This window comes from Diplodia corticola, assembly GCF_001883845.1.
Source record: "Diplodia corticola strain CBS 112549 chromosome Unknown scaffold1, whole genome shotgun sequence".
NCBI classification, from domain to species: Eukaryota; Fungi; Ascomycota; class Dothideomycetes; order Botryosphaeriales; family Botryosphaeriaceae; genus Diplodia; species Diplodia corticola.
Genome location: NW_017971480.1, coordinates 137176 through 153769, shown reverse-complemented (window position 1 = coordinate 153769; position 16594 = coordinate 137176). Strand labels below are relative to the sequence as shown.

At 56.0% G+C, this 16594-nt stretch overlaps 5 protein-coding genes across 5 annotated transcripts; all 5 read right to left on the bottom strand.

The window, feature by feature from the left end:
- Positions 1–1767: 1767 nt before the first annotated feature.
- BKCO1_100047 (kinesin family member 18 19) lies at positions 1768–4885 on the bottom strand (the record flags this gene model as incomplete). The annotated part of the gene is made up of 4 exons (XM_020269870.1): positions 1768–4050; positions 4097–4331; positions 4387–4623; positions 4695–4885. The coding sequence occupies 4 exons, from the start codon at positions 4883–4885 to the stop codon at positions 1768–1770; spliced, it is 2946 nt and encodes a 981-aa protein (XP_020135595.1).
- Positions 4886–5605: 720 nt separating this feature from the next.
- Positions 5606–7039, bottom strand: BKCO1_100046 (uncharacterized protein; the record flags this gene model as incomplete). Its single annotated transcript, XM_020269859.1, has 1 exon — positions 5606–7039. One exon carries the CDS (start codon positions 7037–7039, stop codon positions 5606–5608), a length of 1434 nt encoding a protein of 477 aa, XP_020135596.1.
- Positions 7040–10542: 3503 nt separating this feature from the next.
- BKCO1_100045 (alcohol dehydrogenase-like protein) lies at positions 10543–11856 on the bottom strand (the record flags this gene model as incomplete). The annotated part of the gene is made up of 3 exons (XM_020269848.1): positions 10543–11240; positions 11335–11546; positions 11735–11856. The coding sequence occupies 3 exons, from the start codon at positions 11854–11856 to the stop codon at positions 10543–10545; spliced, it is 1032 nt and encodes a 343-aa protein (XP_020135593.1).
- Positions 11857–12271: 415 nt separating this feature from the next.
- Positions 12272–14543, bottom strand: BKCO1_100044 (subfamily b member; the record flags this gene model as incomplete). Its single annotated transcript, XM_020269837.1, has 5 exons — positions 12272–12538; positions 12601–13312; positions 13368–14292; positions 14360–14401; positions 14462–14543. The coding sequence occupies 5 exons, from the start codon at positions 14541–14543 to the stop codon at positions 12272–12274; spliced, it is 2028 nt and encodes a 675-aa protein (XP_020135594.1).
- Positions 14544–15655: 1112 nt separating this feature from the next.
- On the bottom strand, positions 15656–16383 carry BKCO1_100043 (60s ribosomal protein l34; the record flags this gene model as incomplete). Its single annotated transcript, XM_020269826.1, has 4 exons — positions 15656–15838; positions 16061–16184; positions 16276–16289; positions 16360–16383. The coding sequence occupies 4 exons, from the start codon at positions 16381–16383 to the stop codon at positions 15656–15658; spliced, it is 345 nt and encodes a 114-aa protein (XP_020135591.1).
- Positions 16384–16594: the final 211 nt, after the last annotated feature.

Sequence of the window (16594 nt, the reverse complement as noted above, 5' to 3'; positions counted from 1 at the left end):
ACTGGCTCTGGGACTTGCGTTCTGCTTTTTTTTTTCGTTTCCTATTTCTTTTGCGTTTCGACTTGATACCACAGTAGGCTGCGAAATCGCGTTGCAGTGAAGACTTTGGGTCTTGAAAGACTCGCGGTCTACACGTTGAAACGCGCTTGATGCTTGGGGACGCCTGATGAGGAGGGGAAAAGAGGGAGCGAGAAGATTGAGTGAAAGGGCAATTGGGCACACAAGCATTTTTTGGGACTCCTACCGGACGCTGGATAAAGAATCTTGGGTATGCATAGCAATGGCGTTTATTTCTTCTTCCTTTTCCTTTTTGGATCCCGTCTTTCAAAACAACCTCCCCGGTTTCTCCTTTCATTGGGGTTCACATCTGGGAGGCTATTCAACATCAATTTGTGTGCGGCTCGTATTGTCTTTCGCCTGTCTTTTTTCCGTCGCGAAAGAAAATTGCTCCTGGATCTTTTTGGTTTCTTTTTTGGGTTGGTCATCTTCCACGCGGGTCTTTTCATCATAGAACTAGCCCTCCTATTTCCTTCCTTAATTTTTATTCCAAGTCCAGAATGTTAATGATAATGTCCGTCGCTATCTTCTTGAACGAACCGTTTGTCAACTAAGATCTTGGGGGTCGACTTTTAATGCCATCTCATCTTATCTCACGCATACTGCCTCATATTTTGAAGGGAGCACGGCACGTAAGATCTCACTGGGTTTATATACGCTACTTGATGATATCGCCAAACGGGGTGGACGGTGCAAAGCAAGTTGGTTCACGGCAGATAGCCTCACGCTGGACAGCGGAGCCCGTCTTGCCCAGGAGTTGACGTTGAGTAGGTCCCTTCGGAGTTGAAATAATCGGATCTGATGATTTATTGAGGTGCTCACTCGTATACACACACACACACAAAATAGGAGTTGGCGGTTTACTTGTTTCGTCGTCTGAAACCTTCGAATGTATATCGAGGCTGTGGGCTTTGATTTCCAATGATGGACTATCATATCGTCTTCGAGATCTCTTTCCTCACATCATCCATGGGATACCAACTTGCGCCACATCAAAAGTAGTGTTGGTCGCCTAGGCACATGGGGACATACTTATCAACGAGAATGATACGTGCACACAAACAATCACACACACACAAGGGCCAAGGTTGTTTTAGAGCATTTCCACAAGGAGATTCCATGAATCGTTCAGCACTTGAAAGGCTCTCTTGAGAGAACGATCCTAAGAACGCGCCGATGAAGTGTATTTATTGTACAACTTGGAACAAGGAAAAACTGCAAGAGAAGCCTCTCCACTTCCTATCCAGGGAACCCTCGGAGAAAAAAAAAAAAGAGGCAATTCCAATCGTACCCAAAAAGAGGGGGGTTAAACTGATCAGGGCAAAGCTTCCCCGTATCCAATCCCTCCGATGGGAATGATATATGTGCAAAGTACAGGACATATCTCGTCCGCACTGGGCAAGAATTCCTTCAATACAAAGCAAGCAGTAAAAGCAGATCTGCCTTGACGCCATATTCCGTACCGTAAACCACCGCCAGCCGTCCCGTCCCATCCGGAGACACCGTGAAAAGTCGCCAGGTCCTGTTCGCCGAGAAAATAGACAGTCAAGGAAAAGAAAAAAACAAGAAAATCTCCAGACGTAGGGTGTTCCGTCTCAGTCTGGTACTGAAAAGCATGGTCAGAAGCAAGCGCGGCACATTCCCAAGCTTGCAGCGGGCCGAGCAGCTCTCAGTATGATGTTAAGAGGATTGTCCGGTTGGGCAATCCGCTTACCGCCAGGCACTCTTTGAATCTCCCTTGAGGTTGCTACCAGCACCCGGTGCGCGGACGCCTCCCATCCTTACCGCTTGGCCAGCGGCGAGCCCACCAAGACGGCCCCTGTCCTCGCTCAACGTGACGCGGCGAGCACCGGCAATGGGCGCACCTCCCTTAGTGATAGAGGTCCGGCGAGCGTGCGCCGTAGGAGGGCTCTTCAGGTTGTTACGAGCGTTGAGACGTGCAGACCCAGTGCTGCTGTGTACTTTGTGATGGCCAAGCATGCTTGTCCTCTCACCAACCGAGGTGCGCTTGATAGCCGTGCGGATCTTGCGCGCTGCGTTTTGGTCATCGCCCTTGCTAACGCGGTGGAGCCAAGACCGCTCGTCGTCAGATGAGGTAGCACTAGCCTTGTCCGAGTCGTTGGGGGTTGCTTCGGACGACGAAGGGATGTTGGACGATGACACATGCAAAGGCGAACGGCCGCGTGCCTTATTGAGCTCCAATTCACGCAGGGGAGAGCCTTCACGTTCGGAATCCGACGAGAATGCGGGCAGAAGCGAAGGTGATGACGGCTTCTTCGAGAGAAAGCCGGTCTGGAAGCGAGTGTTGGGACGGACGGGCTTAACCTCGAGGGAAGCTACATTCGGCGGTGCGGGGATGGGAGATGAATCAAGAGTTCCAGTCAGAGAAGGAATTCCACTCATGGACTTATCCGCAGATGAGCCGGGAGGAGGAGTGTAGTCGAGAGCTTGCGGCGTAGCCTGGAACTCGACGAGAGCGCCATCATCAGTATCGTCCCTCCAGCGAACGCCACGCTTTACGTGCTTGCTAGGAGATTTCTTTGGCGTAACCTTCAGACCCTTGCGCGGCGCGTTGAACTTGCGTCTGCGGGGAGAAGCCATGGCCTTAGCAGGGGAAGAGTAAGCGTTCTCCCAATTGGGAACAGGCAGCTTCATCGGCGAAGGCGCTACCAGCTTGACAGGATTCCTCCTCTTCGGCGTGCCACGGCTGGTGGGCGGAAAGGCCTCAGTGACCGGCAGCCCACCATCAGGTTTGATGACCTGAGAAGCGGCCTCCGAGCAGCAAGACACCAACTTGCCTAGCATCTCCTTCGCCGCGCGCACGGCCTCCTCCTCATCCATAACCATAATTTGGCCGAGAATGGCCACGACTTCGAACTGAGCTTGGAGCAGCATCTGGATCACTGCTGAGTCTCCACCCTTCTCCTGTTCCAGAACAGCAGCATACGTCTCCCGATCAGCGTTGGCTCTGAGTAGCTCCGCCTCCCTCATGAGGGTTGCAACGTCAGCGCTGCAGTTCGCTGGATCAGTTTCTTTCAGCTGGCGGACGCCGGTGTGGAGAGCTGTGTCGATAGCACGATCCCAGGTGTTCTTCGCCAGTCGCTGGTGGAAGTGCTGGCGGGTGCTCTCCAGCTCTGTTTGGATGCCGAGAGCGGTCTTGCGCATGGCGACAAAGTTTTGCGGCGCCTCTTCATCCTCCCTTTGCTCGCACACGGTGTCGAATCCAGCGATCCATGCGGATATCATCGAAATGCGTCTCTCCACCTGCCTGAGCTTTTTCAGCGAGTTAACACGGTCCTGCTTTTCGGCTCCGGCATTCTCATAAGCTGAGCGAATCCTCATAATGCCTTCCTTCGCGATGACGTCCCTCTTCTCGCTCTGTTTCTTGAACTTGACGAATGCACTCCCTTCGAGATCCTTCATCTTTGCTTGCAACTCTTCGATCAGCTGCCTCTGTTCGTCGATCTTCTTCAGGTAATCCTTGACGTGGCGATCCACATTGTAGATATTCTTCGACACCTTGGTCTGGATGTTCTTCGCGCGATTGGCGTAGCGGAGCGTGTTTTGAGACTCGTCATAGTGTGCACTCGATGGACTGACGCAGACGATCATGACAGTCTTGCAGTTTCCACCGAGGGAGAATTTCAAGAGTCGCGTGAGCTTCGAATTACGGTAGGGAACGTGATTCTTCTTGCGAGGATCACACAAGGCGTTGATGCAGCTTCCTAAAGCAAGGAGCGACTTGTTGATGTTGGCACCTTCAACCAGGCGCTCGCCACGGTTCTTGGTGGCGCTGGCACGCTCGCTTCCGGCCAGATCGATGATGCTCAGAGTAGCCATGGTGTGAGGCTCATTTACGGAGGCATTGCGGTCCTTTGTAGAGACGTTGATTTGGAGAACAGCGTGAGAACGAGAGGACGTGGCGTTAGCTTCGGTAGGAGACATGGTCCGGTTATGATTTCCTCGAACGAGCATTTCCATGACTTCTTCAACCTGAGATCGGTTAGCTATTACTTTTTCTCGAGGACATGTCTCTTACATTTTTCGGCCTGTGGCTCGAGAGGCCGCCGACCGAGACTGCCTGATTGGCATCTTCCCTCAGTGTCAAGCCGGCCTTGCTACCACCAGGGACCAGCAGATCTCTGATGGTCTCGTTGTAAATCTCAAGGTAAGAAAGCGAAACGTCCGAAGCCTTGGTCTCGTGTAGCTCTCCAAGGCGTTCATAGAGCTCCTGCATGGTGAGGAAGATGATACCCGGCTGTTGCGGCGTGCCCCTGCAGCTGAGTTAGCTCGTGGGATTATCGACACAAAAGCGTCCGCGACACATACGTAATCGTGTGCGTCTTTCCACAGCCGGTGGCACCGTACGCGAAAACGGTGGCATTGTAGCCTTCCAGGACATTGTCGAGGAGCGGTTTGGTGGTGCCTTCGTAGACGTCGCCTTGGGTGATGTTCTCATCGAAGACCCTGTCGAAAGCGAAGGTCTGGTCCTTTGTCTTCTTGCTGTGGGGCACAACGCTGCGAGAGAAGCGTGATATCGGATTGCTCTCGGGCGGGTCGAAGACTCTTTGCAGGTGATGGTGAGCGATTGCAGATCGCGCCACAAACGAGCGGGCACAGGGGCTGGGGTGACTTACAGGCAGCGGTCGTCAATGACCCTGACGACGGAACGCAGGCCTTTGGCATGGAGCTTGGGCGGAGCGGCAGCTAGGGAGCCGTCGCCCAGGAAGACCGGGCCGTCGTCGTTCTTCACAAGCTGGGCGGCCTCGCGGATGGTGAAGGGCCGCACGCGGACGGCGACGGAGATGGAGGATTCGCCGTCGGCCATGGTGTGGGGTGCTGTCGCGGCGTGGTGGTGTGCAGCTCGCGGGCGCAGGCGCTGTCCGGAGGTCGCTCGCAGTCGTCAGGTTGAGCCCCGGATTTGACGCAGCGCCGGGAGTCGCTCTTGCTGCCGGGCGGCCCTGTTGTGTGTTTACTTTTGCGCTCCTTCGGGACTAGCGCGGCTGACCTAAGCCGGTGGCTGCCCCGATTGGCTGGGTGCCGGGGCGCCTGCCTTCACCGCCCTCAGAGCGCGGACCCTGAACACGTCGGGCTGCAGCCGTGGAGCCGCCAGCGTCATCGCCAAGCAACACGTTGCCCCCTTGCTCACGTCGCACAGTGCACATTATTTTCCGTTGATTGATGAATTTCATTCTGGGGTTTCTAGTCCGTAGTCATGCCCATGCCCAGGGTATCTCCAGCCCGTCCAGGGCGCTGTCTGTACATACGTTTGCGTGTACATTGCCCTCCGCCGATGCCTTGCGGTGACTCGTTTCTATAGTGATATGCAGCGAAAAGAACCCAAATGCAGCTAGCCACCCAATAAAATGTCGCCAGCGAAGGGGTGGTCAGAAGGGCGCTGCCCAGGCCAGTGGTAGGCCCTTCTGCTAACGAATGACGACGAAAAAAAAAAAAAAACTGTTACAGAAGAAGAGAAGGGTCATCAAAAGTGAAAGGTCATGGTCATGTACTCCATCGCTATGCAATCAGTCGTGAATCGTTCCAGCATCTATGCGAAAACGTAGGCGATCGTGAAGAAGATCATGGTAGTCATCATCAGCGACGGCGCAGCCATCGATGAGGGAGCAGCACCCGTGGCAACCTGGCGACCGACAATGCTCTCGGTGCCGATGAAGCCGATCGGTGCTGTCTGCTCTTCTGCCTGCTCTTCTGCGGGCTCTTCCTCGCTGTCGGCCTTGACAACACCCCGACGGTGGTGGACAGAGCGGCGCTTGGGCCCCACCTCAGCTTGGGGCCGGCGGGAAGCACCACGAGCGCCAAGCGCCATGGTGGTGGTCAGGTACTGCGTGACGAGCGGGACGTCTCCGGTGACGGTAACCATCTGGGTGACCATGCTCTTGGTGGTCGGCGAGGCAGTGATGGTGACATAGACGGTCTCCAGAGGGTCGGAAGCACCTGCGGTAGGCGTGGCAGCGCTGGCGGCCGAAGAGACTGGGGTCAAGCCAGGAGTCGAGCCAGGAGTGCCAGGAGTGCCAGGAGTGGTTGCCGCGCTGGAAGCACCCGAAGCAGCAGCCATTCCCTGGGTGGGATTGGTGGTCAGAGCAGAGCGATCGCTGTAGTTGGTGACTGCCTTGCTCTGAGGGTCTTGCTGCTCCAACTTGTACTTTTGCTGCGAGCTTCCGGCGGCAAAGCTCTGGAGGGTGTTGGCGGCCGTGATGTCGACGTCAGAGCAGGTGGTGTACCACTCATCCTTGCCGTCGGGGTATGTCGGGTCTGCCCCCGCGGCGGTAGGCCACTGCCACACCCAGTAGAGCGTGTAGGTCGCACCAGCCTCCTGGTCCTCGGGGATTTTTACATCCGTCTCGCAGTACTGCTCGTTGTAGGAGTCGGGCTGGCCGGGGTTCGGGTCAGGAAACTCCTTCTGGCGCTGTACGGAGATGGGGCTCGAGTTGATCTGGTAGCAGCGGCCATCGTCGAAGTTGTTGGTCGCCAGCAACTTTCCGCGCTTGTCACCGCCAGTGCCGTCCTCGCTCCACTCGAGAACGGTGGTGAGCTTCTCGTCGTCCTTGGGCTCGGTAGTGCCATAGACGAAGATGGTGCCACCCTTCTCGGGCTTGCCCTTCTGGTTGTTTGGCAGGGTGACATGGCCGTTCTCGGCGTACTTCATGGCGGCGTAGTCACCGGGAGCGACGCTGAGGCGAGGCCAGTTCTCGGACTGGGTCTGCTTTTGCTGCTCCGGGCGGCAAAGGTTGTCGCTGGCGTTGACGCGGAGTCTGCCGGAGTCGAGAGGAGGGAGGAGCCACTGAGAGCTGGCGCCACCGTTGAAGCCAGGGTCGGTGCGAGCGAGGTAGCCTCGGGGATAGCCATAGTTGCCGACGTAGGCGCCGTTCTTGATGACCGAGAGCTGCTCGATCCAGGTGTGAGCCGCGGCCTGCGTGAGCAGGAGCGCGGCGACGAGGAGGCCGAGGATTTGGTGCGTCATGGTCGAAGGGTATTATACGATGCTCGGAACGGGGTTGGAGTCACTTCTGGAATCTTGAACCTGCAAGATTTGCGTGGTGCGCTGGAGTGGTGAAGTGATTGCGGTGGAAGAAAGGAATGCAGAAAATCCCAAACCGAAGTAGAAGTGGTTAAATAGGGTCGAGTCCGGCACGACTTAGTTGAATAGCACAATAGGAAAGTTGAACAAGACCATTGTCGAGATTAGGCAGCCATTGTTGCGGCTCTTTGAAAGGGTCGCGGGTGAGGTCGAGCAAAGGCTAGAGGCACAAACAACGGGCACGACGGCACGACTTAAGAGGGAACAAAGGCAGACCGCCTAAACAAACGCAGCGGCCCCGGGCGGTGGCTGGAACAGGAGCGCGCAGCACACGACAGCCAATGGATCCGGCGGGCGGCGCGGCAGCGAAACCACAGCCGAGATCTGAGTAGGCTTCTTTGTGCTCCACTCCAGATGAGACAGCCGCAATAGGGCTGGCCGGGACTCGCATGCAGGGCCGGGGCGCGGTTGGCTCACAACGGCCACGCGCGCGCGCTCGGGAACTGCCCCCAGCGGGCGCACAGGATCCCCCCGGATCGCCAGCCTGCGAAAATCACGGTGGTGAGCACGGTGGTGGATCGCCGTTGGCTGCACGACACAAGCGCGCCCCGGCAGCGGCGTTTCTCAGCGAAGCGAAGGACGGCCCACGGCCGTGTTTTCTAGAGGCCCGCGAGAAGCAGCGCGGCGCGCAGGGCGAGTGGCTGTCGGCGCTCGCACAGCGCACGCGGCAGTGGGGTCGCGGGCTCGGCAAGTCTGGATCGTGTGTCAGGTCCGTGAGAGAGATCGGGGGGTGGGTTGCGGACGGCGTGGGGAGGCCAGCGCTTCGTGGTTTCAGCAGGGCGGCGCGGCTGCACCCTCGATTGGCTGTCGGCTGCCCAAACGCCGCGCGACGCAGCCCGCCGGTCACGACGACACTTCACCTCCTCGCCCGCTCTCCCACTCCTCGCCCGCCCGCCGTGGCTCCTTAGCCAGTTCTGATACGGCACGGGTCGTCGCAGATTGCCGAGCACTGCGACCGCCCGTGCTTCACCCAGAGCCGTCGCCTCGAAACGTTATCGTCACCCTCGCTGCCGCCGTCGATCCCGCGACGCTTTGCGCAATCGAGTCGCCTGGAGTCACGTTGCGCAAACAACAATATGCCTACGCGCCAGTGCCAGCACCCCCGGAGCCGATCGTGTCACGCGAGACATCTCCAGTCAATGTGCGACCGCTTTTGAGTTGCGAGCCGCCAGGTGCCTGGGCCGTCCTCGCAATATACATATCTCCCGTGTCCCAACTTCCGCGCGAGCGCCTACGGAGATGAACGCCCCCACTGCCGGTTTTTCGCGGTGCTTCCCGCTCCTGATGTAGAAGCGGTCCGGAACCACGAAGCGCTGGTACAACCTATGATGGCACGCCCCCGGGATGCTGCAGGAAGCCCAAGGCAGAGTTGACCGGCAGCCTTCGAGATGCCTATCCGCAACCGACGGATCCAGCTACGCCCCAGCCGCCCCACGCCGACTCCCGCGCTCTTACTCTCCGGTCACGACTGCATCCGTCGGGAAACACCACGCGCCGTGTTGGCCTATCACTGCTCGAAACGGCCCGCTTCGGGCACCGATTTCGCCATGCTCCTGCGCGCTGGACTGGTCGTCGTGTACTACCAAACTTTTTCAAAACGGCCGCCGAGTATTTGCTCATGAGGTGCATTGCCGCTACTGCCGACATGTGCTGCTGGCCACTGTTGGTCCGAGACACGTGTTCACCGCTCTGTTAGCTTCGGCCTTTGTCAGCTTGGCCTCTGTGGCCAAGTGCGGTGGTGGCTTGGACATACGACATCTGCTTTTCAGTGCGCCGCATCACGAGTGCCCATGTCGCCGTCTCGCCATTATCATGTCCACCCCCTTGGCGCCATACTTGAAATGAAAAAATCGCTTCCGTGTTCAGCACAATCTGAGCCGCCAAAGCCACCCAAGACACGCGTCAACAAGCGCTTAGGGCTTTCGATGCCCAGACTTCAGGCTGCGTGTTCTCGACTCCGCAAAGATAGCTTCCACTCGCCCGCGCTATCGCGAGGCATGAATGAAGCCCCTTGCTGTCATTATACAGTTGGACCTAACCTCGATAGTCAACCGGGCACCTTGTAACGTGCGTCCATGTCAACTCAGTTGGTGCTACAATTGCTACGCAAGATAGCGACCTGTACTAGTAGAGTATGAAAGCTTGCCTCGATACCCCGCTCGGTCTGTGTAGGCTTTCTGCCCTGCGAGGAGCTACTGTGCTGTTGAGACTGCTTTCCCATGTCTTGATTGAATGTCTCCCATTTGAACCATCCCATGTCACCACTTTTTGTCACTCGCGCTCAAGCTATGGGCAACTCGATCTCCGTCATGGCGCCACTTCTCGACCGGTGGAATGGTGCTGGTATTCTACGCTTGTTCCTCAAACGTGGATGAGCCGACCTATTTAGCAGAAAGACAAGTAGCCCGTTGTCCGTTGGGACATTAGCATAATCTTTATAATTCATCGCTGCCCTGGTCCCCTCTTTTTGAATTTGCGTCGGCATACAATCGACGTTGAGATTGATACCCTTCTTTGAACACAACAATCCATAGTACCTCCACCAAAGCATTGAGCAATATTGTTCATGGCGCGCCTACACCGTCTCAGATGTTCGCAAGTTCAGGTCACAACCACACAGGCGGTGTACAGTCCCCGCTGGGACGATTCGCTCGAGGATCTGAAGCGCGAGCTTACGGGTCAGACGTTGGAGGTTCATTTCAGTAGTAAGTGATCTGAGCCGACCGTTCGCCCTGCCAATTCTTTGTTGACCAAGATGTCACGTCGGCTAGTCACATCAGGCGAACAAATACTTCGCGCGCCAGTTAGAGAACCTCCTCGTCGATCCTCGAAAGCCCGTTTGTGCGTCATGGTACGCCGTGCCGTGTCCTCTCTCATGCGGCCGCGGTACCGGAAGTTGCGCAGCTGAGCTGGATATTTGAGCAGAGTCCAGAGTAACGGGCTCTTGATGCTTTCACGTTGAAGCTGATTCAGTGGTGCTGCACATTTTTGGCGTTCACGGAGTTTCGTGGTTCAATGCGGGCCAAGTCTCAATGCCGGGAGGTCTTCCATCTTGGATATTTACGCTCAATCACGTTGGTATGGAGGATGGGTATGACATTAATATTGCTTGTAATGACGACGAGATAATATGCCAACCGGGCTCAAACATCAAATCTGATGAAACATTTGCTGAAGTTGTATGGAATCGCAAAGGTGCGCAAAGGCGGTTGACAGATGCTTAGGGCATTGTGACCATGGAAATTCTCTACTCTCTCTCATCGATGATAGCATTATTACTTCCGCAATCGAGTATAGTGCCTGATGCTACCTGCAACCTTGAACCTCCCTCCGTCATCAAGCCTGTGTAGATTCAACAACCCAACGCCATTTCCTCGGCCTCTCACCTACAGCTTCGCAGCCCCCTCCGTGTCCGCGATCCTGAAAACATACTTCACCGCGCTCGCCTTCCCGTCCCTCAGATTCTCCAAGGCGGTCTGCACGCCCCCCAACCCTCCCGGCACGACCTCCTGCGGCTGCGGCGTCAGCCAACCCTCCTTCAAGCCCCGCCCAAACAGCCTGAACCACACGAAACCAAACTCCTTCGCATCCCCGTGCACAGCGCCGACGTTCGTCACCGTCTTCACCACATGCTGCGCCAAGCCGTCGTACTGCTTCCCCGGCAGCACCAGCGTGATCTTGCCGCCGGGCGCCAAGCACTCGCCGAGCTGCTCGTAGCTGCCATGGTCGGACACGGCGTCGAACGCGTGCAGCAGCGGCGCGGCGGCGGGCAGCGCGGCCTTGATGCCCGCGACGACGCCGGGGCCGCCCTGCCGGTAGTCGACGACGGCGTCGCCCTTGGAGCGGTCGAGCAGGCGCTCGACGTGGGCGGCGCCGCGGCCGGCGACGCAGATCAGCGGGTGGATGTTGGAGCGCGACGCCAGCTGCATCGCGTACGAGCCCACGGCCGAGGCGGCGCCGTAGATGACGAGCGGCGTGGGGCGGGTGGGCGGATCGGCGGGCTGGCGCCAGGGCTCGGGGAGCTCGAGGCGCAGGTACAGGCCGACTGCGGCTGTCATGGCGGCGAGCGGGATGGCGGCGGCTTCTGTTTTGGTGGTGCGAGATGCGTGTGTTAGCGGCAGGGGATTAAAAAAGAAAGAATTGCCGTAGCCCGTCTGACAAAATTAACACCTACTGACCTTCGAAAGTCGTGTCCTTGGGGATGTGGAAGGTCGTGTGCGCCCAGGCGATGGCGTACTCGGCATAGCTGCCGTGCGGCTGCATCATCTCATGGAAAGCGGCCACACGATCTCCGCGTTTGAACTCGGTCACATTGGCGCCGACCTTCTCGACGACTCCCGCGATGTCGTCGCCTTCGTTGCGGGCCGTCTTGGTCCAATCAGGCAGCTTCCTGTTGTTGTAGTGTCAGAGCTACCAGAGAACTTTTTTTTTTTAACTTTTCTTTTGTTAAGTAAGCTAGCCAGGACCGAGGATGTTTTGATGGGATGGTCGAGACGACGGTGGGTGTAAACAGTTGCCGCATTGATGGCTCCCTGACTTTCTCGTGGGGCATCTTTCCTTCATTCTTTTTGTACCTACCAGTCCTTGGGGTTGCTTCCTGAGACGACGACTTTGATGAGGACTTGATCGTCATTGGGGGTCGGGATGGGAGAGTCGACGATCTCGACCTTGACTCCGGGGTGGACAATAGCTTCCTTCATGATGAATTGTTGATGGCAGTGAACGACCGATATGCGAGAATCAGAGAGCCGTCGATTGGTCGGCCATATATCATGCACATTAGCAGCAGGATTAATAATGGCGCGGTGGGGTTCGGACGTCTTTGGAGAGCAGTAGAACTCGGAACCCGGTGGTTGCGTCATCCGAGCGGACATAAAGCGGGTTTACGCCCGTCCCCTCATTCCATGCCGTTTCAGTCTCCGCACCGTCGTCCCCTACTGATGGTTAACGCATCTGCTGGAAGACTCGAGGCGCCAGAGGTTTCGGACTGCTGGTGTCTTGACATTTTCCAAAGCCGTATATCTCACATCAATAAGCGAGAACATGGTTCATAGCTGCGGTGTGCAGCAAAATAAGATAGAGAGACCGAGATCCAATAAGAATTAAACCAACACTTCAGGCCACTCCGGAATGCTCCGGCCCTTGAATGTCAACTTCAACGATGAGGTCGCCTCTGCTCGACGGATCACTCGATCTCGGTAGGCCAAAGTCATGGAAGACTTTGGTCCACCTGCCTGTCGTGTTTTTTGGGCCTTTGACCTTGAGGATCCGATTGCATATCGTCTTGACTTCTTTGCGCCATCCAACAATCGACTCCGCCAGAGATATTTCTATCGTGGTATGCAAATTCGAGCCATCACGCCGGAATAGGGAATGTGGGATCTACAAATCCATGTCATTAGCAAGACGTCAGGACTCATCTGTGGCAATGGTGCTTCACTCACGTCTTTGACAATGAACCATACGTCTTGAGGCACACCATCCGGTCCCTGGTTGCCCACGCCTGAGTACTTGATTTTGCTCCCAGCTCTAAGACCCTTTTTAATAGGGACGGCAAGTTCCTTTAGTTCCGCCCTGGTGCCACCGGTCCGTTGGTCAAATATCTCCCTTTCGATAGTGACTCTACGTTGTGTACCGTTAAACACTTCCTCTAGCGACACTTCGATTGGATGCCGAACGACATCCGCTGGTCTAGGAGGTGGTAGAGGGGAATGCGGTTGTGGGCGCGTCGGCGTCCGTTCGCCTGATACTGGCGACATCTCCCTTGGGCTGTCTGCAATATATGAATCCCATCTTCCGGCCCGACTTCCGGGAATCTCGGCACCAACATCAACTTCTACTGGCCTTGGATGCACGTAGGGATCGAGTGCAGGGCTTCCTCGGTAATGACCATTCGAGCCTCCAAATATGGCGGAATCTCTGCGACCTGGAGAGGAAGTACCATGTCCCGCGTATGAAGGCTCACGACGGAATGCGTTGTGTAGGGCCGGTGTAGGTCGAACTTCGATGCGGCGCTGCACTGTGCTAGCACTGTATAACGCGCCGTTGGGCATGGCAAAATAAGTCACCTGCCCGAAGCTATCGCGAGGGAGGCGCCAACATTCGGCCAGAATCTCTTCCTCCTCCTCTTGGGTGAAGTCAGAGCAAAACTCACGGCTGGTTGACTGAAGTCAGCAAATACGGAATGAAGGGCATTTGAAGGGATGCTCACAACTTCTGCAGCTCCTCTCGCCTTTTCTGTTCGGCTTCCCACGTCCGCTTTTGTTCTTCAAGCATCTCTGCCTCCTCTTTCAGTTTTCGAATTTCGTCTTGAATGGTCATCTTTTCGTCTTGCATCAGCTGCAGTTCCGTGTCAACTCTCCGATGTTTTCGCTTCGCGCCAGCCAGCGGATCATAGTTAGTTGCGCCATCTTGGCTTCGTTCATGTGAGTTTTCCTGAGGCTCGGCAGGTATTGAGAACGAATCCCGGTCCACCCGAGGGACAGAGCTACGAGAAGGCAGCGAAATTGTTGTTGACGAAGGGAACGGGTCGTCTTCGCCTTCAACGTAGTCCTCTACCGTAGGTCGGTGGTATCGAGTCTTCTTCTGGCGCTGGGGCTCCTCACTAAAAGAACCATCGGTAGAGGGAGGCGGGAATGTATCTGTGGGAGAGTCCGGGAGCTCGATAACCCCGTCATCATCCGAGTCGGCATCTACATCGTCGAACTCTAGCATGCCTCGTCCCACAAGGGCAGGTTGTTGAAGTTCGTCAGCAAGGGCGTCCCAGTCGACAATTTTGGTAAGAATGAAGGGCTGCCTTCGTTTAGAGAGGATGTCCTCGACCAGTGTGTAGAGTTGGGCCTTCATGATCTCCAAGGCCGCTGTGGTGGCCCGGTCATGGAAATCCTGGAAAGAGTTCCTGCGGTCACATAGCTTCTCGCGCAGCTCTGATACCTCCCTGTCCAAGGCCTTGATAGAGGCATGTCTCTGCGATGAGAGGCCACCGAGAAACCTCTCGACTTCACGGAGGTCTTCAACACATTCTTCGAGCAGCTCATGAAGTTCAACTTCGGTATGGTGGTCGCAGCGTTTGAGGAACGCCTTCGAATCGGCGAGCTCCTTCTCGAGGCTGACAAGGCCATAGAACAAGTCGCGGACTGTACGAAAGAGTTAGCACAACCGTTGGCCACCAACGAAACGTGCCGCGGAACATCGAGAACTTACGCTCGGCCCGTAATTCCTTGAAGCGCGGACCCGCACTGTCGCCTATCAACGCGTGTTAGTTGCGAGTCGTGCTCGATCATTCGTTGACCTTTTGTAGCTTACAAGTCTGCGACTGCTTCCAAGCCAAATCACAAACGCTCTTCAGGTGGCCGACAACCTTACTGGACTCATGGAACGCCGCCATTCGAGTGGACACACTTTTGAGCGGAGAAGGATCGGGCTAAAGTGAGGCTACCACTTAGCGGTGATCAAGGCAGCCTTTGGTTTTAAAGAGCCCAGTCTTGCGACGCTGTCAGCTGCAGCCCGTGCAACCGGCTTCGTCCTGATTCGCATGTGGATGTTGAGCCCATTGCTGCCTGGCGCAAGGCTGAAGGAGGCGTCTGTTGATGGGCTTGCATCCTTAATGGAAAAAGAAAATAGGCGCGGTAGTCTGATCAGCCCATATTGGTCCCCAGGTGTGCATAGCATGGGGGACGCTGTTTTGCTGCAGTCAATTGTTGCTACATCAAGGTCCGTGTTCCACCGTCTGTTGTTTGCATCTCCCACAGGTAGTACAGACGAATGCAGCACGGCTAAATACATGTCCAGGGCTGGAAGGTCGTATTATTGGCGTGCACTCATCTCGACTGGACAGGTTGCAGCAGGTGGTCACGTTCCACCCGCGCGTATCCGTCCCATTCGTCTTGCGCCATAAGCAAGCTTATTCCATGCACGGTAGCTTTGCAAAGACGGGAAGCTTTCCGGACAATCTGGTAACTACTGCACAGGCCGTTGGCACATTGCTGGTGTCTGATCCATTGGGCTTCTCGGTGGGAAACAAGGGCAAGGGTAAGAAAACAGCCTTTAGGTAATTTACAAATGCGTGAGTGTGTTAACAATCAGTTAGACCTTACGGTGGGGCAAGCTCGTATAACTTAGGTTGCCTGTCTGCGATTAGAAACCCAGGCATTCTCAATAATTGGCACCTGGGTTGTAAGGCTGACTTCAGAAAAAGATTGCTGTAATTAGCCGTCAGAGGGCCAGCTGAAAGAGTTATGACCACCGCAAACACCATTTTGACAAGAGGTATCGTAAAATTGCCGCGAAAGTCGGAGCGTAAGCGCAAAACCTTTGGGAGATTTCTTTTTTATTCGTGCAACCAGTCCGATCGTTATCTCCCATTGAGCGACGAACCGGTGTCAGGCACAATGTTCTTGCGCCAAAAAGCCGTAGAAGCCCATCCCGGTTTTTGAATACGCATCCGCTGACTCCGACCGCTAATGTATAGTTCCCCCCTCAACCCTCGAAGCTAACCATTTAACGCTTCTTCTGCTGGGACTCCTTGAGGACCTTCTTGACGATCTTCTGCTCCTCGATGAGGAAGGCACGGACGACGCGGTCCTTGACGCAGTTGGCGCACCGCGAACCACCGTAGGCACGCTGGACGGTCTTCTTAGGGCGGGAAATCGTGGCGTACTCGTGGGGGCGGAGAGCAGGGACCTATTTCGACGTAATTAGTATCCGCATCGAACATTTTGATTGCAGACATCGGTCCCGGCGATCCTATGCGTCGAGGTAGGAGACGTCATTTCCGCCGCAATCAGACCGGGCGGCTTGCAAAACATATCCGTAGCCATCCCATCGCAAACAACCATTGCCCGTCTCTTGCATCAAATCGCCCGGGATTTCCAATGTGCAGGTAAGAATGGGCAATCCACTTACACCCGCGAGCTTGGAGCCGCAGTCACCGCACTTGGGAGCAGTGCCCTTCTTCTTGAGGTGAAGGTAACGGAGCTGACCGCCGGGGGTCTTAACAACGCGGACCTTGTTGGACCGGGTGTTGTAGCTGCATCAATTCGGTCAGCCGTGGTCGTTCGAGCGGAGTGGTAGGGCGAGGCGAGCAATTTTCGGTCGCGATGGACGTGGAGAAGACTTACGGGGTGCGGCGGCGCTACAAGCAAAAAATTGTCAGCATAACATCCAGGCAAGGTGAAAGGTCGAATGCATCGGGGTGCACATACGTAGGTCAGACGGTTGGACGGCATCTTGTCGGTATTTGCGGGCTGTGATGCGCGGGGGTGTCGTTAGTCGTCGTTGTCGCGGTGTGCCGGCTGTCGCGATGGTTTTCCACAAGGCCAGGAAACTGCGTGCGAGCCTCGCCTAGTTTTTCCGACGCCGGTGCCAAGTCTTTGGCCGGCCCGTGCACGCATCGCTCGCGGAAAATCTCCAAGTCGCAGCGCAGCTGCACGCCCACGC